The sequence below is a fragment of the Lissotriton vulgaris genome, chromosome 2_1 (assembly GCF_964263255.1).
Source record: "Lissotriton vulgaris chromosome 2_1, aLisVul1.2, whole genome shotgun sequence".
Taxonomy (NCBI): domain Eukaryota; kingdom Metazoa; phylum Chordata; class Amphibia; order Caudata; family Salamandridae; genus Lissotriton; species Lissotriton vulgaris.
Window position 1 is genome coordinate 575,412,113 of NC_141687.1, and position 25,904 is coordinate 575,438,016.

The 25,904-nt window shown below is 47.9% G+C and overlaps 1 protein-coding gene across 1 annotated transcript in view; it reads right to left on the reverse strand.

Annotated features, from left to right (window-relative positions):
* Positions 1–25,904, reverse strand: part of LOC147730763 (BRCA1-associated RING domain protein 1-like) — a 543,323-nt gene that overhangs the window by 18,520 nt on the left and 498,899 nt on the right. The window contains exon 9 of the mRNA XM_086955577.1: positions 23,409–23,501. Within this exon, the coding sequence (XP_086811703.1) occupies positions 23,409–23,501 (93 nt within the window). The remainder of the gene's footprint in view (positions 1–23,408; positions 23,502–25,904) is intronic.

The window sequence follows — 25,904 nt, forward strand, 5'->3', positions numbered from 1 at the left end:
TTTGCCCTGTGTCCTGTGCAAGAACAGTATCCTCCCACTTTCATTCCTTGTCTGTGCAAATAGTGTTTCATGAAAGGGCACGCCCCTTGAATGTGGGCCACGCCCCTTAAATATGGGCCACGCCTCTTGAATGTGGGCCACTTTTTTCATCAGTGCCAAGGCCGAATTGTGATCCCAATCCGACCATGGCGAGAACGTATTTTTTTTTAAGTAGGCACACAACGTCCACCCAATCAAAACATGCACTCCTCATCCTCAACATGTGGGCGGAGCCTAAGCCCCACACTAGTGACGATCACACAATTATCTGGCGACAGCTGCGCTGTCAAGCCAGACCATAATAACCAGATCGCTAGATCATAAAACAGCCCCACAAACATTCAAAACACCAGCCCACACAATGAGCTATCAAACCAGCCCTTCGAGCGATAGGCCTGTCCGACCCTGCCCACCACTGCTGGAACAATCCGAAATAACTAAATAATCTTAGTTATAAGGCATGCGTTTATGATCAGAACAGTTGTACGTCTCATGTGTATGGAAAGAAGAGGTCGACGTCCTAGGCACTGCATACCCTGCCGCAGCCACTTGAAATGACTCAAACAGGTCTTTTTAGTAACTTGTCTTAGAAGGCTGAAGCGCCAAACGCCGCTTATATTGTACAATAGAAAATGAAATTGCAGGGTATGGACCTAAACAATGGAGAGAAAAAACGCTTACATCCCGATGAGCATCAGTTTAGCCTCCGAGTCTCTCACAGCGGGAGGAACCAGATAAAGCAACGAAGTTAGACTTTATTAAACATATTAAAACAAGGAAATGGGAAGATCACTCACACGGAGGACACTTTTACAGCCACAGAGGTTTTTTATGAAATCATCTCCTTTCCTTAAAATGTAATTTGCAGACACAACTGCAATATTCCGAGTTTTAACTGCACAAACATGCAGAGGGCGAGCTAATGAGAAACCACTCCTGCTAAGCCTCTGAGGAAGAAAGATCTGCACCATTGCATCTTCTCTTTTCAGTGCCAAAAATACTGCTAGGTCATGAACCACACTCCAACAAAAAGGCCGTGCCCAGCATCTTGCACCACAGCACGACGAGTGACGTCTTTGACATTCATCCCTTTTCAGAAGAACCAGTAAATGGCACCGTACCATCCTAGTTTGACCCTTACCTTTGGATAGAATTTTTTTTAATTTTCTTTTTATTTTTTAATATTTTAACGCATTAATTCGTCACTCGAATAGCCAGCTCTGGATTGAAATCCAAGATGTTGGCAAATCATGTTTATAGGATAAGGCCCAGAGTGCGACTAGTCATTTAATTCAGTTTTATTTCTAAACTTTTATGCACGTCCAAGCTTTAATACAGTTTCGGGTGCATTTGATGTGCGTCTTCCAGCTCCCTTTACGTCTTACCACTTTCCCAAGCACTTTATGGTAGCAAGGTTTCTCCCTATATCCCATTTTAACCTCGAACGCACGTGCCTTTCATCCACAATGATATCTAGGCCTGAGCTTTCCCTTGTTTGTAGACCTCCTTCTTCCGGTGTGTTACTAGGTCATGGAGCATCACCAAAGTCCGAAGTTCAGACTCCCACCATACTTTTCTACACAATTCCAGAAAAAGCTTTCACCCTGGCACTATGATTCAGTGTTTTGCATGACCAGGTGGTTCTGCTTTCAAAATATACATACACCATGATTGGAACACCTCCAACTATGCCCTAACTTTGGTACCTTTCGAAGCCCTTCATACATTCTACTCTAGAAGTCAATTCTCACTTGCTGCACCACGATCAGAGCTCCTCAATGACCATCACCCATGACGCCTACATATGTAGAACACAGGAATAAATGTCTAGCACTTCGGTGCTATCAGCATCCTACATTTTATTCTGTGTCCTGCATGTTCAAGAACTGGTGCATCTCTCACACAATCATGATCAGCGTGAATCAATCAATACGGCAGACAGGAAAATTGTGAGTGCCAAGGACTTAAAATCCAGATACACCTCCAGGAAACATCCAGACTTTTTTGTGACAATCCTTCTTACCCCCAGGATCTTACCATTCTAAAATATGTTACTTGGAAGACCTTCGTGATCCACTGTCAGATCGTCCCGTGGGTTGAGCCTGTGGAGCAGTGACGGCGTCTGGACCTTCACTGGGTTTTTTTCAGACTTTTTTATGTCTGCTTGACACATTGACTCATGAGAGGCAAAAGACTGAGATGGGTTGGAGGAGGTGGGGCTGGGGAACAAAGTGATGGATGGTTTAGTAATCCCTTTCAAATCAAGTATCCTTGTGGCCTGCGGGGTGGCTCAGTGAGCTACAGCCAAGCGCTGCCTGTACAGACCAACCAGATCTAGCCAACACTGCGCTTATCCATTTTATCCGTCCACAATCATCTGTCCCCATCACACCTGACCCTGTGACGAATTTCCCTAACCAGAAAAGGATGATCTAATGCCCGAACACCACATAGAGAGATGGTGCTTTGCAGCACATACTCCTTTCTAGGTCGGTGGAAAGGCATGCTCATTTGGACGTCTGGTCTTACTTCATCGAGGTATGACTGGTGGTAGATGGAGGCTGCACGGTGTGGGGACAGTTTTGGAATTTTGTGTTTGGGAAGCTGGATGTAGGGGAGAAAAGAGTGGCGGATTCACTGCAATACTAAGTTTGGGACACTTACTGCAGTGGTTTTATACTGAAGAGCACTGCAGGGTAGCAATGAGGTCTCCATCCTTCCCATTTTATTCTAGCCTGGCATCCCTCCAAACACAGCGTTTTTTTTCCGGCTTGCTAATGGTCACTATAAGAGGCCGTATGCCAGCTCGTTTGATACTTGATATAGGCCTCAAATTTTTAGCGGGTGGGTTAAGGAACATGGGCGCGCCAAATGTTGGCAGAGATAGGGGTCTTCTTATCATTAGCTGCGTTTGCCGTTGTATCAGGTTGGAAGATAGCAGAGGGGCCTCCCTGGCAACAGTGGTATGGGGAAGGTGGTGCAGTTCAACAGCAATCTAGATCATGGGAGTCTGGCTTGTTCGTTTTGATCTGCACTAGAGGTTGAGGGAGCTAAAATGTGATTCTAGGTTCCAGGTGTAATAATGGGCTCTTTAGGGTCAGGGAGGACCTTTGATGACTGTAGACTTGTTTTGGCTTCTCACTGCCTTCGAGATTCTGAATACCAGTGGATGATGGTGCACGGGGGAAGGCGCTTGTTGAAAGGAGGGGACAGCTGCGCTATACTGATGAAGGGAGGGCAAGTCTTTGGGGGTGGGGAGTGATGACTTGGGTGTATGTTTGGCCCTCCATTAGAATCGGGTGCATTTAGATGTAATGCAACACTACAACTAAACTGTGACAAGCAGAACAGTGAAGTAGTGAAGCGGCACTCTTCCTGAAAGCCTGCCAAGCCCAGGTAACTCATATCACCCGCATTTACAAAGGACCCCAGGAGGAGTTTGGGATCCACCATGGCTTGGCGACGGGAGAATATGAGCATATGGAGTCTATCTTTACCTTGGGTCCATTGTGCTAGATGAGGTGGTAAGCTCCCTCTTTCTGAATTGTCGGTCAACAATGTACACTAGTCAAATGATGTGACTATGGAAGGTAGAGTTGGTCAGGGGCCATTGGTTATTTCCAGCCCTGCCAACCGACACCCAAACATATTAAACAACTGTAAAATGCAATCCATTAAAGAGCGGCTTTGGCTAAAGTTCATATTTTCCTTCCCTTTACGCACCTTGTTGAGGCAAGTTGTGCTTGCTTGCTAATCAACTCGTTTCTACTCACTGCAGAGGGTCACTAGCTACTTCCAAAGGAGAGCTTTTATTAAGACCTTTGGATCCACGCATCCTGGAGCCGTCCGACGCCTATACCCCACATTCAGTGGCTCTGCCTCAAGACTATTGGCAGTGGTTAGCCTTCTGTACTTCTGAGTCCAGCATCTGAAACGTACATCTCGAGTGTCTAGTGTGTCCTAGAGTTTTTTTATTTACTACTTTGTTTGGTTTACCCTTAACAGTGACCTCCACCTTTGCCACTGTTTTATGTCCTTTGATAACGTGCATTACTGCACTGAACGGGAAAAGAGTGAAGTATCTATTGAGATGGCGGACAAACAAAGGAAGCCATTTAAAAAGTAATGCAACACTGAGAAAATCCTCCTCCTTCTAAGACCACCCACCCCTGCAAAGCCCCAGATTTTACAACTGGGTATCTCACCTTTGTGCCATGCTTTCTTCCATTGGAGGCCAAGCAGCAAGTGGACCTGCGCCTGCCCTGTGTTCTTGTGGGGTGGTGTGCTCCACTTCGTGAGGAAGTCTCCCATCCCCAGAGTTACATTCTGGTCTCTTAGCTATTTTAGGTCACAATCAGCATTGCCGCTCCAGACTTGCCTGCTTCTTGTCTGGTTTAGAATGTGCTAACATGTTCGGTGGCCTCCTGCATGACAGTGCTGGGAGGGAGGGTTGCCCGTGTGGAACCTCGTTGTGCCTTCTTCACCCAGAAGGGTGGTAGTGTTCCGAAAGAGTTATTTGTTGTGGTGTGAGGTTTGGATGAAGCTATATGCTGTTGAGGTTTTCTCTTGTGAGATGTAGCATTCGGAACTGATGTGAACTTTTTTATCTTTAAGAGGGAACTCCACACAACTCTGATCCACCTATGGGCACATATTTCCCCTCTCCCACCTTACTCTTAAGATGCCCCACAGTCTCCCTTTACCCAAACTTTCCCTGGCCATTCAGCTCCTGTCACTCGCCATGGAGTGCAACACCAAAGACATATGCCTATTGCATTGCAATCGATCCTTCAATTTCCCAGATCTTTCTCATCATAACACAACTTTACAGCAGTCTTCTATAGAACTGACCTTAGAACATTTGTAGACACCAGCACCAAAGCCTCATCACATCTGCCATTTCTCCGTGTATATGCCAAGTAAGTTATTTACTTTACATATGCAATGATGGGTCTCTGCTAATCTCTGCATGTAGGTAATATGACGTTTACCTTCAATGCATTGTTCTTACAGAACATCCATTAGCACGTGTTAAACAGACTATATTAATGTTCCATAAACTTCCATATGTTCAGCCCAGCATGGATATTCCAAATATATGGCTATTACGGTATTACCACGATTCACCTCGCACATGCATCTAACAGAAATCGTTAAATAAACTCCAGGCTTTCACCCACAACAGAATGATGGACCTTGATGGAGGTGTCCAACAGCCCCTGCTACCTGGTAACATCATGCACAAATCAATACCAGAACACATAAGGAAGAATATCTTGCACATCCAGGCATCGCAACCACAGAGAACACATTAGATCAAACATCACACAAATCAGACATGGGGCGGAAGAGTCACACACCTAACAACACTCTTTAACTATATAACGTGCATTTCTGCCAACTATTAATTCATCACTTATGACTCTGTGCATCATAAGAATCATTCATACACACAAATAACTTATGACCCCCAAGTTGCACATCATGAAAAGCTTCGATACTATGTATGAGTACACTTTTATAAAAATTCCAAGTCCATCAGTTTGCTCCTTATGCTGAAACCTAATCTTTTTCCTTCCCCCGTGGTCCCTTGATGTCCTTTTAGATCAGCCGCTTAATGCTCCCAACCATTCGTAATCTACTGTGCCACGATCCTTTATTACAGTGGGTTCAGGTAGCGGGAGCTAGTTCCTAGGTTTCATCGGACTTCCCTCCCAGGTTGCATCTGGCGTCTCCCAGCTCAGCCTCCAGGGCGAGGTGCTTCAGACCTTGATCTGCCCAGACCCTAGATGTAGGAGGTCATCTTTTGCGTCGCCGGCTTTGAGTTGAGCTGAATTTAATCTCATGAACGGGTAACTCAAGACAAGCCATTATTTTGGGATTAGACCTTAATTAATAGCTTTTCTGCCCACACTTTAGGCCTCGCCCAACTGGTGCCTAGTCTCTGTATGTCCGCAGCTTTCATACGGCTCAGTGAAGTCCTCTGGCTTACTTTCAGATAGCGCCTTACTGAATAGGAGCAGCACTTCAGAGCGCTGGGTCCCGGAGAGAGTGGAGCAAGTAGGGCGGGGGAACAGGCACAGGTGGCTTCGGTTCCCAACAAAAGTAAGATATAATGCAAGAGTGAGCCCAGCCTCCCTCTCAGGAGAAGAGCATGTGCAGCCCTTTCATCCAGGCCAGGTGACTAGAGTGGCCAGTAGAAAGAAATGCACCATTGACTGTACGATGGAAGGTAAACTACAATACTAGTTCCTGAAAAACCAAAGCTTCTGCTGTTTCGAGACAAATATGTTAAACTCTAACCTTGTCACCAACCTTGCCCCCCCCAGTATTGCTGTTTCGTGGCAGATAATGTCTAAAACACGAAAACGACAATTTGCAGTCTAATTGCATCATAAACCAAAGGCTGTGACTGCAAGCCTGCTGGCTGGTCCACAAATCTATTTTTAATACCAACTTTATGAGGGGGAGAGACAGGCGATGCACATAGAAAGAGGCGAGCAGCAGAGTGAGAGCGAGAGACAGACACAGACAAGGGAAAGATATAGAGCGAGAAAGACCGTCACAAAGGCAGAGAAAAAAGCAAAATAGCAGACAACAATAATAACAACAAATGCGTGAAAGGGAATGGAAATACGAGAGAATCGTGAGCAGGACAGGCGGAGAAACAGAGGCAAACATAGGAGAAACAGGCAAGGAGGACGAGAAAGCATCTTGCTGAGGTAGAAGAAAGGAGATAAGGATGCCAACTGCAACGTTTTGCTCAGATAAATGTAGTACCAGCGTGAGCCTAATTATTTCGCATAACATTCTTTAGCTGGTAACGATGCCGAGAAAGACTAATACCGGAACACTGGTGCGAACAGATGGAGCGGTGTTGTTAATTACAGTCACTTAGCTGCATCCGACCCCACGGGACCGTGAGTTATTACCAGCATCCCCCACCGGGGACGAGCGCCGCCACTTTTATTGGAGGAAGGCTCTTTACCGACGAGCACCGTTAGAGCCACGCTGCGCCTCAGCGAGGAGAGTAAATAAGGCTCGGGGAGGCGAGAGAGCTCAGCCTGGAGCTACCCGAAGCAGGAAGGGATTTAACTACTTAAAAAAATATGCAGGTGCGGGGATGGTCCACGTTTTTATAGGAGCCAAGTGCTGGGGCTGTTGAATTAAGGGGTTGGCTATTATCACATGTTGCCTCATTTTGATTTCACCACCTTGCACTTCCTACACTGTATTAATACCACTCCTGCAGGTTGCTTTCTCGCTGTGTCACTGTTTTGCTATCTTTCTTTTCCTCCGTCTTACTTACGTGTCTTCTCTTTCTTGTTCTGGGTAAAACCCCAATGAGGAAAAATAATCACCAGTTCCTAAAAATGAGGGCCGGTGTCTACCTCCAGCAGCCACCAGTGCCAATAAGCAATCGAAATTCCACCACCACTACTACTACTACTACTGGCCTTAGGCTCTGGAAAAAACGCAACCATTGAAGGAAAATGATGGCAGAATGGGGTCTCAGGTCCATCTCGGTTAACCATCAACATTTGTGAGGCCAAAACGACCTTGCTATTCAGTGGCAACACCACACTGTCGACTTACTCCGTACCAGAGCCCTGATTAAGACCTGTGTGCACGAACATCCAGGGTGTAGACACACTTGCTTTATTTAGTAAGAGCTGACAATCAGAAGTCGGTCTTCAGCTACGTTTTTCCTTCTATACATTTATTGTAAGAATTTGTATAACGTGTAATCAACACTTATTTGTCCCAATGTGTTTGTTCTATTCCATTAGAGGGTGTACCAGGAGGAATGGAGCCGGGGAGGAGAAAGACCTGACGCACGTGGAACGAAGCCAGAAAAGAAGTCCAGGGGTAGAGTCGATTAATGGGTTCAGGGCTCTGAGGTGGATCACTGGTTGACAGGCTGAGAGAGCAGGATGCACTAGGCATTTTGTGGAATTTGGGGACAGGATTTAGAGCGGATGAAGAGTTGTCTGAAAGGGTGTAGGCATGAATGGCAAAGCCTCAGCCTTCAGCATATAAGAGGGGTTGTAAGACATGGACAAGAGGGGAGGGCTGGGTCATCTTAGCAGGTCATCTCGCTTTAGAGGAGAGTGCGGGTGGTAATGTGTCGGCAAGGAAGATTTGGGAATCATGGAGTGGCATTCGAAAGGAGCATTAAGCCATGGATAAAGAGGAAGTGAGGTGGCATTGTGCAGGGACAGGTGGAGCCAAATGCGTTATCTTTGCATCTGCCGAGAAGAGAGAGGAACCAGACATGGAAAGAAGTCACTGCAATATGTGTTATACTCATTAGGAGCTTGTCAAGCAAGATGGGGTGCAAGGACACAGGCCCGCAGGTGAATTGGTGCAGTGCCCAAATACAAAGAGTTTGCCCGTAGTATAGCATAGATGACAACATGTGTTGTAAATCACTGCTAGTTTATGGTTCATTGTACAATGGCTTGACTTATTTAAATGGAGATAAGAACTTGTTTGCTTTAATAGAGGAGTCAAAGCACCAGATTTAGTATCTGCCGAACGGTTAACTCGGTCACAAGTGTGCCTGTCTACAAATGTATTATATCCTAAGGCACGTGTAATAAGGCAGAAGGGATTTTCGTCATGTTTGTGACTGATTAACCTCTCCGCAAAACTCTGAATCAGGCCCGTGGCATGCCTGTCCTAACACTGGTGTATCCCTGTGCCATGGGTTGTTAAAAAACGGGTGTTGGACTGAGCCAGAGGGACTACTTAATATACCTAAAATGTGTTTTATGCAAAAATCATAATTTTTTGCTTTTATATTTTCTCTGCAGCTAGCTTTTCATTATGATTTAATCAAGATTTCACCCTTTCTGATAATCCTACAGATTAGAGGTTTACCAGTATATGGAAACCGGATTGGTGTTCTCCAATTTGGTTTTCCAACCTAGTTTTCAAAAGAAGTGCACGATTAACAGACTTGAGTTTATTGGGTAGAATGATGAGTGAATGTAGTATAAACAAGCATTTACAATGCAATGGTTTCGCCCTTCGGAAAAGTTAGAGCTATTGGCATTGTAAATGACAAACTTTTTATTTATGTGTTGGTTTTGAAAACAGATAAATAAATGGCATTGTCATTTACAATGCCAATAGCTTTATGCAGCAGCGCTGCCAAGTGACTCTGCGTGTGCCACGTAGTTGTTTGCCTCTGTAGTGAGACTACTACGCACGTTCAAAGCTTTGCTCTACAAAGTCCGAAATGCATTTTAAACATTATATGCCAGCCTGATTGTTGGGAAATCTGATTTCCCCACAATTTCACCCCAGTCCCACTCACCAAGCTGCGCCCCTGTGTGGTGTCTAGGAACCAAGACATTATGCAGAGGTAGATGGAAGGCGCTGCCAGGGCCAGAAATGTCATGGGCGGAAGCTGGCAAGGGCTGTGCGATGATAGGGAGCGGGTGATCTTCAGAGCCCTGGGGTCCGGGGCAAAGACGCAGGGGCAGATTACACCTGGGTCAGACTAAAGGTAGGCGATGCCTGGTGCAAATGATGTCACGGGCAGATTTTGTATGAATACAGGTAGGGTCCAGGAGCATGTGAACGAATGGGCAGGTGGTTTCGGGGGTGTATGTTCGTACGTGGCATGTGATGTCCGTGCCCAGGGCCGGTTGCTACCCCCGCCGATCTCCCCTTTGATGCTTCGCGAGCCCTGTGTTTGTGTGGGGGTGGAGGAGGCACTCCCGGGGTGCGGGGGGGAGTGGCGAAGGTGTTTGTTTATAGCACTCGGGAGCGCACCTCTGTGTACAGTGGCAACAAGGACTTGGTGTGCTGCCCCCGCCGAGGGCGGAGTCTGTGTGCAATGGGTACAGCTCTAGACTGTGCTGCTGGGGGGTGGGAGAGTCAACGCACCTGCAGCAGAAATCTGAGCACTGACTCCAGTCCCGCAGACAAAGCTTAGGTGGTGAATGCGCCTGCTGCAGGGATCTGCTCGTCAGATCCTTCAGGCCACAGGTTCAGTAAGATAGCTCACTGGGTTAAAGCATGCATGCTTAGTGAGCTGCACCGGCTGCTGGGTTCTATGTTCTTCCTGCTGGTCACATGGGTTTCGTTATTTACAAGACAGCGCATTGGAATAATGCACCTACTGCAGAAGCGTGCAATCGTCATGTTTTACTCTCAGTGTGGTAATATTGAATAAATAGCGGTAGAGACACAAGGTTCGGATGGATAGGAGTTTCCCGCCCAGACCACTGGAACAGCAGACTGGCCGAGGCACTGAGCAGGACCTCAAAGCCCAAGCAGTGCGTACACGCCCCACTGCCCCTGAAAGTACATTAACGCTGTGGTCCGAAGGGTGGCGAAGGCAGTGGCACCCTCTGCCCAGAGGGTGCTAGTGAAATGTCCTGACTGTTCGTTACAAGTGCCTGGACACCCCCGGGGTTTGGCGCTATATAAATACCTGCATTACCAGGCACGCTTCCCTCCACCTCCCAGTGTTTTCACATCAAACAGGCGGTGTGTCCCGCAGGTGAGGCCAGGGCTCCGGTGCACGGTGATACTGTGTGTAGTGTACACACCAGGGCAGCACAGGTCCAGGAGCAGGCCGTGCATCAGAGGCAGCGCCAGGACTGTGTAGAGTGTACACACGGGGGCGGGGGAGGGCCAGGAAGCAGGCCGTGCGTCTGAGGGGGCAGTACAGGCAGCAAGAAGGAAGTGTTTACATACAACAGCGGGCACTAACCCCGGCGCACTCCACACATACCTCGCAGCAGCATCCCACCCCTGGGGGCCGAGACTCTGAGTTCAACCAACTTAAGCATTTAAGTGGTGCGGGAACGGGCACACGGAGAGCGGGAGGGGGGTCAGGGGCGGGAACGGGCACACGGAGAGCAGGAGGGGGGGCAGGGGCGGGAACGGGCACAGGGAGAGCGGGAGGGGGGAGGGGGGGTCGGGAACATGATAAAAACAAAATTATTAAATAAAAAATGCTGCTTACCTGATCAGCGGCCTCAGTGCACAGCCCACCCCTGCAAAAGACACGGTGAAAATGAGGAAAACATGGAGAGACAAAAAAAAAAACATTGCACACGCCCACCGCCGCAATGACGACATCGCAGAGGCGGAGAGGGAAAAAATCGCGGGAACGCCCACGAATCTGGTCCGGCCATGACGGACAGATCTCTGTTCCAATGGCTAGCCTCCATTTATGGAGCTAGCCAATGGAACAGAGGGCGTAATCCCAAGCCCACTCTGTTCTAACACAAGATTTCGCCTGCGCCGAAAAGCTGCGCAGTGCGCAGCCTTCGGCCAGGCGAAACCTAAAAACCAGTAATAGCCGAGTGAGAGTTAGTCAGATACACGTTGAAAAAGGCAGTTGAAAGAGGTTGCTTGAATAGATTTCAGGAAGGATGGACCTCTTATCCATGACTAGGAGGCTCAGAGTGTGGCAGATGCCGAACCCTCTGGAAGTTCTGCAACCACCATACTGGCAGATTCTTTATAACTTTTCAAGAAGAGGGAAATCACCTTATCTTCGGACTCCAGCGCCTCAACTGGTTTCTATGTCAGAAACCTTGCACTGGTGGCTCATCCACCGCATGGCTGTCAGCAAGCCCTGACCTACAATGGTCGGGCCCTCCTGGGTTGCTTTTTAATGTTCACATCTTCTGTGAAAGAAAAAGAAAAAACCTATGACCTACAGAAAAACGTTCTTCTCTTTGGGGGGTTTATTTCTAAAAAGAAAAAAAAAATGATGAACTAGACTCCATGAAGAGCCAGGAAGTCCTGTGGTACATTTGTAATGAAAGCGCTCCTGTTATGTAGTAGAAAGTGTCTGAGAGAAGCACGTTTGGTGAAAATGTCCCATCAAAATAGCAGGGAGATTTTTAGTAATTGTGCTACCGGAGGACTGGCAGCGCAACCACAGAATGTGGTTTGGAAGCCTATCCAAAAGTCAAACCGACCCAATAAGTTCCTTTTTGTGGGCTTCTGGACAGTGTGCCATCTGCCAGAATTAACAGACAAAGAGAATAAGGTCTGCAGCCAGAAATGTTATGTTAAGTACAATTTTATAGTGCATATTCACCAGCAGGTCTCTTAGCACTTGTTGAGAAGACACAGGAGCCATCTGCCAATCCCGGGAGCACCTAGGCGGAGGAGTTAGACAATGTCCAGTGCCTCCCTGAACAGATAGGTCTTAAGGCGTTTCCTAAAAGGAAGAAGGGGGGATTCCTTGCGGAGATTCTCGGGCAATTGATTCCAAAGTTGAGAATTAAAACAGAGAAAGATCTGCCACCTTTAGATGCAGTTTTGACCCATGGGTAGGCCAAGAGGTCTGCCTCGGAAGATCAAAGCGAGCGTCCTGGCACACAGTTCACCTGGCGCTCCTTGATATCAGATGGGGCTGGCCGTAGATGGCTTTATGGGCAATACAGAGGCCCTTAAACTTTGCTCTCTCTTTGACTGGGAGCCAGTGCTACGTGTGCACCAGAGGGGTAGCCTTAGCCCTTCTAGGCAGCCTAAAGATCAGCCTAGCTGCATCATTCATGGTCACCTGCAGCTTGCGGATTAGTATCTCAAGGAGACCAATATATAAGGCATTGCCATAGTCCAGCCTGGACACAATCGTGGCCAACACGATCGTCTGTAGAGTAGTGGGTAAGATAAGAGGGGCAAGTTTCCACAGCTGTCTCATTAAGCCCAGACAAGTGGCGACCACATTAGCAACTTGGTTGGCCATAGAGAGATTGGCATCAATATTGATGCCCAGGCATTTTACAACAGGAACCAGCGTAGGTGCGGTGCCGAGCTCTTGTGGCCAGAGAAGGTGGTTCCAAGGGTTGCCTTTGGAGGAGATTACAAGAATCTCAGTTTTGTCCGGATTGACTTTTAATGAGTTGGCTGTCATCCAGCTCACAGTGTGTCTAAGAAGGTTTTGCACACAAGTGTGGGCATTCGGGGAGTTATTGATCTGCAGGATAAGTTGGGTATCATCTGCATAATAAAAACTTGACAGTCCATGCCAGCTAGGGCAGCCACCAAAGGCTGGAGATACACATTAAACAGGAGACGGGACAGGGCTGAGCCCAGAGGGACACCACAGGTGAGGGCGCCGCAATTTGACATCTGCTCACCCAGTTGGATTTGCCCCAGCAAAAAGGACTCAAGCCACTGGAAAGCCAATCCGAAAATGGCCATATTAGCAAGCGAAGAGTTGGGCATGATTGACCGCATCGAACGCCACTGACAGGTCTAACAAAATAAGGGCGCTCAAATCTTTGTTATTGGCCCTCACTCTGAGCTCATTGAGTATAGCCAACATCACCAGTTCAGTACTATGGTGGGCTCTGAAGCCTGCCTGCCGCCCCTGAAGTAGATGGTGTTCCTCTATAAAGACTGAAAGTATTTTGAGGACATGTTGCTCCAGGACCATTGCCAAAAAAGGGAGCTGGGAAAGTTCCTATAGTTTTTAAGATTGGCCGCCTCTGCCCCTGGTTTCTTCAGCAGGGGAATGACCCTAGCTTCCTTCATACTGGTGGGTAGATAGCCTGTCTTCAGGAAATGATCAAGTAGAGAGAGGATCTCTTTTTCTAGCCCGGGGAGGGCCATTCGGAAGATCCTTGGGGGATAAGGATCTGCAGGGGAGCCAGATTTAACATGGTTCATGAGGTATGTCAGGGTCGCTGAGTCTAATTTAGGGAAAAAACAGAGTTGCTTGCCCGGAGTGATGCCTAGGACTGTTTTCTGAAGCAGTCCAAGATGTTGGATAGCCAATGCAGACTCTTGTTAACCAGGGAGAAACTGCTTATGAGTTAGGGAGATTTATGCACAAAAACAATAATTAGACGGAAGACTTCCGACTGAGAGGAATGAGATGGTGGTATTATCCATTCTTTAGGAATAAGGCTATAGCATTTCCAGGCTTGCCAGAGTCTCTTTCGTCGACATGGATGCAAAGACCAGACACCGTGTGAGCACAGACTTCTCTGTCACTACAGAAGGAGGACATATGTTAGAAGGAACAAGGTATACTGGGCAGATCGACTCTGTAAATAAAAAAATTACTAGAATTCAACCGGGTATTAAAAAAAAACAAAAAAGAAAGAGCAATTTTTCTGTGAAAACATAACTACTTAACAAAAGTATAAGCTGAGGGCAAATTGCTCCTGTCTAGAACAGACACATTCGCCAAGCATGCAAAATTGGTTATGGCCTTCGGCACGACTTCACCGTGTGATAAATTCCTCTCTTTCTTCTGGTTTTGTACTAACTGGACTGAGATCATCAGTGGTGGAATGCCATCGATGAAAGGCGGAGGTGCCTATGCTCCAAATATCCACTGTTGCTCAGCTGGCTTCATCAAAGCTTCCCCATCCTCTTTTCCATCAATGGTTCTGACACCGAAATCCAGAGCAAGGCTTTAAAGTGGATCAAATTCCTCCTTCTTTCTCTTACCCAAATCCTGTCTTTGAGGCACGATGAATCTTTCCTTAACATCATGCGCGCTAGCGTTATTCCGCTCGCACGCTGAGATTTGCGAAAACGCACTTTACGTGACGAGCTGGGCTCGTCATCAGCGTGCGAGGAGGCTACGCCATGACGAGCCCAGCTCGTCATCAGCCTGGAAGGGGTTAAACTTGTTGACTGGTGAGTCTGTCGGGGGTCAGAGCTTTCTGCCCTCTTGTCAACTACCTTCTACTGCCCCTCTCTCTACACTAAGTTTCAAGTATGCCAAAGTGAAAAAACTTATCCTTGGTGTAAAAGTTAGTGTTCGATCTATTCATGCTCCAGCTCTCTCCAGATAGATGATGGGATCGACATGCCCTTGAGTCTTTTAAAGCAGCAATTGGATGAAGTTGGATTCCTGTTTTTTTTAAGAACCTTCAGAAGGTTTGGCATACACTAGAAACGTGAAAAAAGGTACCTAGATGATGCAAGTATGTAGGAGGATGCGGCTGCAGAGGCAGATTATGAATCACCATTAAGTTGTGCTGTCAGTGGGGGCCTATTTTCAGATCCCCAAGGAGGGCTGCACACGCGGTACTAATGCCTAAGGTCTTACTGACTTTGGGCAGCCCTGCCATTCGGGAAGAGCAGACTTTTGATGCACATGAAAAATACAAATGGGAAATAACACACTTTATTTGTTGATGTGTATGGATTCCCTCCTGCTCGATACCCGTCCACCAGAGAAAGTCAGTCCCACAGATCATTCTGCATACAAATATATGAATCTACACTACTGAAGGAAAAATGTTAAGGGCAAAAAAAAGTTCAATCTAGACGAGCAAGGGAACTGACTGAAAACAATTTCAAGTAGTAAACCTTTTTTTTTTTTGGTGTTCAAACTGCTTTTATTGAATATTATAGACAGTACACAGCTTCCAATGCCTACAACCCGGAGGCCGGCAGCGTGGAGTGCAGCTAGAGCATAAAATCAGAATAGGTGTAACACAGCTGTAGGACCGGCATCCCGGGTAGGGTAATTAAGCACTGTGCCCTGAGTGTCCGAGAGCTAGTACAGAGGACATAACCCTTAGGAGCAACTGCAGAAGAACAGAGTTTTATGGATTTTTGGTTTAATTGTAATCCTGTGAAACAGTTCCCAACTTTAAACAAAACAGTGAGGTCTCATAGACACACTCGGGTGTATAGTCCTAATACAAAGATATAGCAGTATATAGCAAGAGTCTTCTAGGGCAATGTTTCCACATACGCTAATCGCAGCAGTACCTGTGCATCTGACGGATAGGGGAGAAGTGTAGTGTCAAAGTGCGGTACCGGGCCTAATAAAAAGAAATAAGAAAAAAGGAAAGTGTATGGAAGTGTCAGGGCAGTAGAGAGTATATATCAAGTAAGGGTTCGGTTACGAGTGCTGCGCGTGAAGTGTCAGTGTAAATGTCACAGGAAAAAAGTCTTGCCGGTGTATGTACAGTAAGGCAGCATATGGGGCAGTGTGTCAGGTTGAAAGGTTGGGCATGGTGTAGGCATCTACAGGTAGCAATCTATAGCCCCAGGTGCATTCAGTGTAGCTAGTTGTTAACAGCCACTCCCTTGGGGATATCATTGTCATCCGCCTGGGCAAGCAAATAGCCAACCAACGGGCTCCAAATATCCTTGGGTCGGCTAGAGATCGGTAGTAGTTCAGTAAATGTGAGGTGTTGTTCCTGGCAGTATGTCACGTCCGCCAGCCACTCCTTAAATTTAGGGGCTCTTCCTCTACCCTAGCGACATGCCACTCGACGCTTCGCCAATAGCAGTGCCATATCCACAAACTTTCTGCAGGTTTTGGAGATATGGGGCGTGTGCCCCAGCAGCACGAGGAGCGGCTCTGCCTCAATGGTTACTGTGGTCATGGATGTAAGAGCGTCAGTCACCTGCTGCCAGTATAAGTGGACAGAAGGGCATTCCCGAGCTAGGTGCAGGAAGCCCGCATGTTCAGCATGACAACGCTCACATCTATCATCTTCGGCTAGGCGGAATCTGTGTTTTTTGACTGGGGTATAGTATAGTTGGTGCAGGAATTTGTAGTGTATGATCTTAAATCTACTACTAGCCGATATCCGGGCCGTCAATGCACAACAGTATTGCCATTGGTCGTCTGTGAGTTCCGTGGCTAGGTCAGCACTCCAGCGCGTTCGAGACCCTGCCTCGGGTAGCGAGGAGACAGTTCTGAGCTGGCGATAAAGACCAGCAACCAGGTTGTGTCCCTTCCTGCGCGCATAACAGAAAGTAGAGGGGGAGGAAGGTCTCAGGTTCCCCAGGGAACGTAGGGAGGATGTCCTTCATGCCCAGAGGAGGTGCAGGTAGTAAAAGACATCCAATGGGGTACGTCCGTGGGAGGCGAAAAACTTGTCTGCAGATTTGAATTTACAGTTCACAAAAAGGTCGCCCCATGCGGTGATCCGCAGTCGTACGCAGAGCAGTCGAAATCCTCGTTCCAGTAATAGGGCAAGATTAGTATGAAACGTCAACGGCATTCTGGGAGAGTATGGCAGGCGACAGGACATTCTCTTGGCTATGCGACGCCATGCATCAAGTGTACAGGAGACTGAGGTGTGTGGTGTCTGTATTAGTGACTCTGGGCAGAGAATCAGGCCATTAAGTGGAATGGGATGTACAATCCAGTCCTCTACCGCTAGCTGAGGCATGAAGTGGGTGGGGACTAACCAGTGGTATGCATAATGCGCTTGTGCGCATAAATATTAGGCCTCGAAGTCAGGAAAGTCAAAGCCTCCGACCTCATAGGGTAGGGTCAGTGTGGACCATTTCAACCGTGGGTTCTTGCCCCCCCCAGAATAGCCGACAGAGTTCTGATTTCAAGGTTTTAAAGAAGAACGCGCCCGGATAGTATGGGATGTTGAGGAAGAGATCTAGAAACTGGGGCAGAAACACCATTTTGATAAGGGACGCACGGCCAGCCATTGAGAGCGGCAGTGCTATCCAGCGGTCGACTGTAGTTGTGAGTTTGGTGATTGCAACCCCATAATTGGCGCGGAGCATTTCCTCCCTGTCGTGAGAGATGTTGATACCAAGATCGTCAAGGGGAAAGTCAGTCACTGCATCAGTAAGTGGGAAGAATTGTGACTTGGACCAGTTTATGTGTATCCCCGACATCCTTCCGAACACCACAAATTCTCGTAATAAGGGGTTGAGGTGAAGGTCTGGATATTTGACATAGAGGGTGATGTCATCAGCATATAGGGACACATCGATTTGGCGCTGGAGGCATTGTACCGCGCCCGCTCGATGCAGCTGACGTAGCCTGCAGGCCAGAGGTTCAACCGCGATGGCAAAGAGGAGGGGGGATAGGGGACACCCCTGGCGAATACCCCTGGTAATGGCGATAGGGTTCGATAGATGACCATTGATAAGGACCTTAGCGGTGGGCTGTGTATAGAGTAACTGGACCCAGGAAATAAAGAGTTTAGGAAACCCCATTTTTGCCAGGACGGAGAACAAATAGGGCCATTCGACGGAGTCGAATGCCTTGGTGGCATCTAGGAAGACGGCAGCAACTGGTAAGTCGGAATGGACTGTACGAAGCAGGGAGAACAGGGTGCGTAGGTTATGAGAGGTCGAGCGACCGGGAACAAATCCAGCCTGATCAGGTAAGACAATCCTGGTCATGAGGAGGGATAGCAGAGTGGCCAAAACCTTTGCTAGGATCTTAACGTCGCAATTAAGGAGGGAAAGAGAGCGGTGTGAGCCACAAGAGCCAGGATCTTTGCCCGGTTTCAAGAGTGAGGTAATAACTACTTCTCGCATGGAACAGGGGAAGATGCCATCGGCCAGCGACTCCTCATACACCTCCCGCAGGACAGGGGCCATGATGTCGATATATGCCTTGTAGAACTCGGCGGGAATACCATCTAGGCCTGGTGCCTTGCCATTCTTCAGTGACATGATGGCATCCCGGATCTCATCCAGTTCGAAGGGAGCGGCCAGGAAGGCTCTATCACCGTCGCTGAGCCAGCATAGCGCCCCATCTCCTAGGAAATCAGCATATGATGCGTCAGCCGGAGTGTCAGTGGTGTAGAGCGTGCGGTAGTGGGATGTAAAGGCATCCAGTAGTGCATCTGAGTCTCTAATGACGTGGTCTTGGTCATCTGTAAGTTCTAGGATGATGTTATGGTCCCTTGGGGTGCGTGTCAAGACCGCAAGTGCTCTCTCCGGTCTATCCCCTTCGCAATATTTCCTGGCCTGCCAATGTTTCCCCCATTTAACCTCTCTACTAGCCTCTTCCTCGTACTGCAACAGCTTATCTCTAAAGGCCGCATGAATATCGGGATTGTCGTCATCTACCATGCGTAGTTCTAATGCTCTGAGTTCCCTGTGTAGCGAGTGAATAGTGTTTTGTATATCTCGCAGGACCCCGAAGCTCTTGGATATACAGTACCCCCTTATGGTGACCTTGAAGGCCTCCCAGATGCATTTGACCGAGTCCACCGACCCCCTGTTCCTGGGAAAAAAAACAGCAATCTCCTCCCCCAACTCAGCACGGAACAAATTGTCTAGCAGGGCCATCGGCTGTAATCTCCAACTAGGCCTAGGGCTGTCCCACCCAGGGATACGCATATGTATTAGGACAGGGCTGTGGTCAGAGTATGTTCTTGGCAAGTGTGCAACCCCCAGGATCTCCGAGGTGACCTCCCTGGTGAGGAGAAAGTAGTCCAAACGTGACCATGTACCCGTGTGTGATATAAAGTGTGTACCTTCCCTTCGAAGCGAATGTAGGTGTCTCCAAGCATCCACCAGGCCTCCCTGGCCCTTGGTTTGTAATGATGAGCTCCATCCGAGCTATCTAAATGAGGTGAAAGTGCCAGATTAAAGTCTCCACCCCAGATGACATGGCGGGACCCTATATCCATTACCTTGCCCCAAAGTGTGTTAAAAAATGAAGGCACATCCGAGTTGGGAGCATAGCAGTTTATGAATGTAATTGTGACGTGGCCCAGGCGCTCCCATAGTAATGCATAACGTCCCTCACTATCAAGTAGGTCTCCGTATTTATGGAAGGACACTGTGCGTTTAAGCAGGATGGTCACCCCTCTAGCGTACGTAGAATAGGAGGAGAATACACGGATACCAGCCCATTTGCCAGCAAAAGTGGCTCTAACTAATGGCAACAGGTGTGTTTCCTGTAGCATGGCAATATGGACATTATGCCTGTTAAGATAGGCAAGCACATCACAACACTTCCTGGCATTGTTAAGCCCTCTAACATTCCATGATATGCAGTTCAGTTGTGTATCAGACCCTAAGCCCGCCATCGGCATCCACATATCAGTGCATCCCACCCCAGTGGTGGCGAGAGAGCAGGCATTGTACTACTTAAAATAGATAGTCGCCCATTGCCTTTCGTGTCTTGAGTGTCGTCCTCGAGTCTGGTCTGGTTTTCCCCAAATGTTCCCATCCCCCCTCCCACTACTGCATCCCAATCATGCCAGCAGCCGCCTATCCCCACCCTCCCCCCCCACCCTTCTGCCCATTGTCCCGTAACATTAACATTTCAACATAGTGCATGGGGTACACCCGAAAGGGAAACAACGACAAGGGCGCACAGCCACATCTCCCGCCAACCGGCCTCCCGATCTGTACCGCCCTCTGTGGAGGTCGGGGCAGGGAGAGTGGTCCTTGGAATACGTTACCATCGGTGAGTTTTAGTAGTCCAGTTCAGTAGTGCAGGGTCTGCATCTCTCACCTCCCGAAGCTAGGGGTGATGGTTGCGTCTCAGTTCAGTAAGTAAGGAGGACAGTACGTGATCGTATGTTCATTGCTCCTCCGCAGCTGAGGATGGGTCATCCCCTTCCAGATTTGCCTCATCGCCACGACCATTCCGCCAGGCCTTGCTGATCGATTTCAGGAAGTCCTCAACTTTCTGGAGGTTTGTAAAAAAGCGATGTTTCCCCCGATGGGTGACACGCAGTCTCGCTGGGTAGAGGAGAGCGTATTCCAGCTGGGCCTCTCGCAGTTTCTTTTTGACAGGAAGGAACTTTCGCCTCTCCTCTTGTACCAAGGGGGTAAAGTCAGGATATATGGAGAATGCCACACCTTTATATTGCAAAGACTGTTGAGTCCGGGCCGCTCGCAGTGCGACATCGCGGTCACGATAGTTTAGCAATTTAGCGATGATCGGCCTGGGCGGTAATCCGGGCATAGGGACAGGTGCTAAAGATCTGTGTGCCCTTTCCACGATAAACTGCGGTGAAAAGGCTTCCTCCCCCATCGAGCTTTTGAGGAGTTGTTCAATATATAGTTCCATTCTGCCCGTGTCTGTGGATTCCGGAATGCCTGTGACGCGTATGTTGTTGCGTCGGCTACGGGCTTCCAAGTCTTCGTTCTTAGCCGCTATAAGCCGGAGCAAATTGTCCATGCGGGCCAATTGTGTAGTGTGGGAAGAGGTTGTATCATCATTGTCCGAGATCCGCTGCTCCACAGTAGTGATGCGTTCTTCATGTCGATCAACCTTATGGACTAGGGCATCCAGTCTGGAAGTCACGCCGTCCACCTTCTCCACCACCGTGGCGAACCCCTGTCTCATCTCCTGAAACAAACGGTGTAGGTCAATGTCTCTGGCGGGGGAAGCAGCGGCTGATGTAGTAGCGTCGCCGGACCTTGTTTCAGCTGGTACTGACTTTGTACCCTTCTTGGCGCCATCAAAGCTAATTTTAGTTTGGCGATTTTCAGGGAGCACCATTTTGTCTGTTGACCGTGTTTTTACCACCCCTGCAGGCAGTACCGCGCAAGTTCCCGCAAGGTCGAGGCCGCGGGGTGGGTCGTAGACAAGTGGCAGATGGTCCCAGAAGCCGGCGCCCCTGGCGTCCACCCTCCCCACAGGGGGCCCCGGCAGCCGCGGTACAAATCCCCAACCTCCACCCGCACCGCCCAGGCCAAAAATGAGTCGTGCAGAGGCAGAGTACTGGCGCTTCGCGGTGAAGGGCGCAGATCGCGGTTGCACCGTATGTGGATAGGGTTAGGGCCAGCAGGACAGCGTGCAGGTCCGAGTCGTTGGTCCAGTACTATGTCCGCAACCGGTGCCCAGCAGAGCCTCCCTACGAAAACAAGTGCCTATTGTCCCTTCAAAGCACCATGGCATCGGGTCCCAGCATGCGCCTCTGTACTGTGTAGCCAGCTGTATCCCCTGTGTTGTAGGGCGGACGCCAGTGCGCAGGAACAGCAATTGTTTAGGCCCGGAGCTCCGGTAAGTCGCACCACAGGTGGCTCGAGGCGCAGCCCCCCACAGCACACCCAACAGCAGGCAGTTCAGGACACTTACGAGAGTTCAGGCTCCTCACCCTGAATGCAATGGCAGTGAGTACGATGGTCGCACGGCGCCTCCCGGTGTGTGTGGGAGCCGCAGCAGCGCTCACGGCTCTCCCCCCTCAGGTCTCTCCGTCCCTCCGGCCGCCCAAAGAGAGTAGCAGCGCCCGCCTCCTGTGACAGCCTTAAGCAGCGGATCAGGCACTCGGGGTCTAGCCGGCAGAACAGGCAGCTCGCAGCGGGGGAGATCCGCTGATCACAGCGCTCCCGTGGTTCAGGATCAGTCGCAGATCGGGCACCAAATCCAAGAGCGCCAGGCAGGCCCACCACCTTGTGGCGAGCCCCGGCCTCGCGTGGACTCCCGCAGCTGGCCACCTCAGGGGGTACACTCCGTAGACTCCTCCGGTTAACTTTCCGATGCCGATTACTGCGGTCCTGTCACAGCTAGAGATTCAAGCTTCAGGTCGAGTGTTGGGAACAGTCCACTGCTTCGGATAATGATTTATTTTAGAGGGTCACTCGCCTCCGGCAGCAGATAAATGCAGTATTATAAACCAAGGAACGGGAGCTGTTCAGCTAGGCAGCCATTCCGCTTGCGCGCCCTCTAGCGCCCCCCAAGTAGTAGACAGACACAATACCGGTAAGGTCTAAACCACGAGACATTATCAGAATCTGCGAGGATGAAAGCTTAACAAAGGAAAATCAACTGCAGGCACAAGCACCATCAGCAGAACTGGACACACAAAAACAGTCCGTTTCTTTCACCTCCTATGTTTTTGACCGAAGGTTGGTACTGGAAGCCTTCCACGGTACTGGAGAGGTATCAATGCATTGGTGTGAACAGGTTATAAAGCTCAATGAAAAGGGGGGTTTTCAGCAGAGCCAATCAGACTCTTTTCCTGCATCTGTTCCAAGCAGGTATTTCAAGCAACATTTAACGCCCAACAGACTCTTCGATAGGTAGTGGCACGGTAAGACATGCAAAGGTCCTTTATGCTTCAGATGGGTCAACAAGGCGCAAAAATAACCCTTTCAGCCTATTGTCCAACTATCAATCCCCTAGACTTCTTAATCATGTAATGACCAGAAACAGACTGTTCCAGAGTGGCACCTGTCTAACTCTGGAGTTGGATCTCCAGAGATAGCAGGACAAGGCGTTGGAATAAAATGCCAAATAGGCTTAGCGGGGAACAAAAAACATGAATTCCTTTGAAAGAAAACTAAAACAACACTTATTTTAAATGAGATTCAGTTGTGTTTTTAACACCTTGTGGTATTCATTGTTTAATTCAAATTTCGACTGCGTATAATTTTACGCTGTCAAAGTATTTCTGTATTGTTCCTGTTTTTCGGTGTTTTTCAAAGGTCTGTCACCAGAAAGAAACCATCTCCCCGCCAACCAAGGACTCTTTGGATCAGAAATCACTAAGCCAGGTGACTTGAGAACATGTTTTACTTTTTATTCTTCAAATCTTTATTATGAAATTTACAGTGAGCTATGAAATGTTAATTTAACTAACACGCTTGAAAGAAAAAACGTAAGTAACGCCAAAGATCAGCTGGAAACAAACAATATCAACTAGCAAAACTAGCTGTAAACCACGTTTGTAACTACTTACACTGAAACCTTACGATCCAGCAGCCAGCTAGAATGCCCAGCATCCCTTTCATGGTGCTCACCACGCCCTCATCCGGTACAATGACATGCGTTACTGAAATAAAACAAAACAAGTAATTAAAAGTTAAAAATTCTATTTATAACCAGCACAAACAAACTGTTCTACATCCACCAGTTAACCACAAGCTCGTTCGTCCACTGTTTCCTTTGTCTCATACATAAGTAGGTTACATGGCTACCAGATACATGGAAGTATTTACATTTGGAGACATGGCCTATAAGTATTTCATCATCTTGCTGAATGGAATAAACAGCAATCCAACAGCAAACAAAATAGATCAGCTTATACAGTCAAATGACAAGGACATGTCCATCAATTGTTCAAATTAAGCACAAGCTCGGGACCAATCCAAGGCCAATTTTTAGATGTCTGGTCTCTGCCTGGCGCCGAACACAGCCCAAGGAATTACCAGTGAGCTTACTTCAAGTATACCAGCCATTGCTATTTTGGTTTTTCAATGTGGGATGCATGAAGTGTTAGAGAGTATGTCCAAACGTGGTTTCCCTGCTCACAGAACTCAAGCTGCACCACAACGAGGAGACCCAAAAAGAATAAAACCTGCCTGCGATTACTTATGTTCCTTTTCAGAGCCTTGCAGTTCTGACTGGAGAAGTACCATACCTGACTGTCAAAACAGAGATGGACTGGAATGTGGCATCGAAATTCAGCAGTGGCTGAGATGAATTCAAGGTTTTCACTGATCACTTCTTTGTTTTTCTAAGTGCACATGAAAAGCAAGCAAGAACACATGAAGCTTCTAACTTTCTGGCCCATGATCCATTTTTAGATCAAGCCCTGAGCCATCCCACAAGCGCTGCTCTGGGGTTGATCTGTGGTAGTAGAGTACGGGGGAGTAGCCATGCTCACTCCCCCGCCCACTTTTTATATTGGTTTATTGGCTTGTTTGTCCTTTCTAAATGCTGCCTTCCGATTGGTTTATAGGCTGTTAGTCCCTCCTTATGACAGCCATGTTGTCATTTGTATCCTTCCATGGCTACTGGCCCCTTTACTTTGTGTTGCATGAGCACTATTTCTTCCTGTGCCCCCCCCCCCCCCGCTGTCCGTGTCTTCTCTACCAACGCCCCCACTCCCGTTGTTCGTGCCTTCCCGCCCACCAAAATGGAGATTTTTGCATTTTTTTGCGTTGTATCGGATTGTTCGCTGGGGCGTCTTGGTATGCATATTAACTGTGTCCATGTTCTGTTGTATGGCTGCCACGTTTTTGTGAATTCGACCGCTTTCTTATGCATGGTAAAAACACAGGTGCTCCCCAGCGTAATATAATTACAGAACCACTTCTTGAGGGGGTATATGCGTTTTAACACGCTTGGTTTCCTTTCCAGTGAGTTGACGTTTGTACTCGCCGTGTATGACTGCTCATCGACGAACGGGGATCGTCTATTAAAATTGTACTTGGTGTAAGTGCATTCAACATCAGAAAGTGATGGTGCACCTAAGGAATGGGACTTAATACTGCTTGAGCGATCCTACCTGGTATTTGTGGGCACTTGTGCTTTGACATGGTGTCTCAAACCTTTTCTGGTATATGCTACTTGGCTTCTGAGAATAATCCCGAGCTGCTGATAGTGCTGTGCAAGTGACTCCACAAAATAGGACAACCGTAGTGACTTCCTTATTTAAGGTTACTGGCAGTGATAAACTTCGCGCATCAGGAAAGGTTACGAGTAGTAATGTAAGAAGCTGGCGATCTGGAATTCTCTATGTAAAATATCAGAGCTCTAATGCTCTTGGCACAAATATACTACTTTGTGAAGTTTGCCCACGAAACATGACTTAACCCTCGTTAGTTTGAAGTGTTTTGCCCATTCAGCCATTTTTAGGTCGAGCATTCGAGATCTCTTATATATACTTTAGAATACACTTATATGTGTATGTACTTTGTGGGCTCTAGAGATCAACCCTAGGACTTGTCTACATCGCTTAGGGACTTTATTTATGTTCAACTGCCTCTATTTAACAGTCTTGGGAGAAAACCACCATTAGAGGTCAGTAAAATACTAGAATTGCTTTCTGCTGAGGGACTTTCTTTTTATTTTTCTGGCAACTGCCTCTATTTTTCTTTCTTAATAGAAAATGACCAGCTGAGGTCAGTAAAATACCAGAATCATTTTAGCATTCTCTAGATTTTAGTCCATAGAAATTGTCTTCCACAAGCACCCGTGGACAATAATATTTTTTCAAATCTTGTATTTTCACTGATATGACCACCGAAGACCTTGATTTTATATTAAATAGAGAGCTTTGGACTAAACCATTTCCCGCTGAAAGGCAATATTTCTCTCTATGTGATCCCATACCTGGGTGTCACGCAGTTTTGTGCTTACTTTCCCTCCATGTTAAAGAACAGCAGATGTTTCAGCACCCAGGCTAATGTGCTGCATAGATAAATGCATATAAGTTCCCAAAGGCAAGACA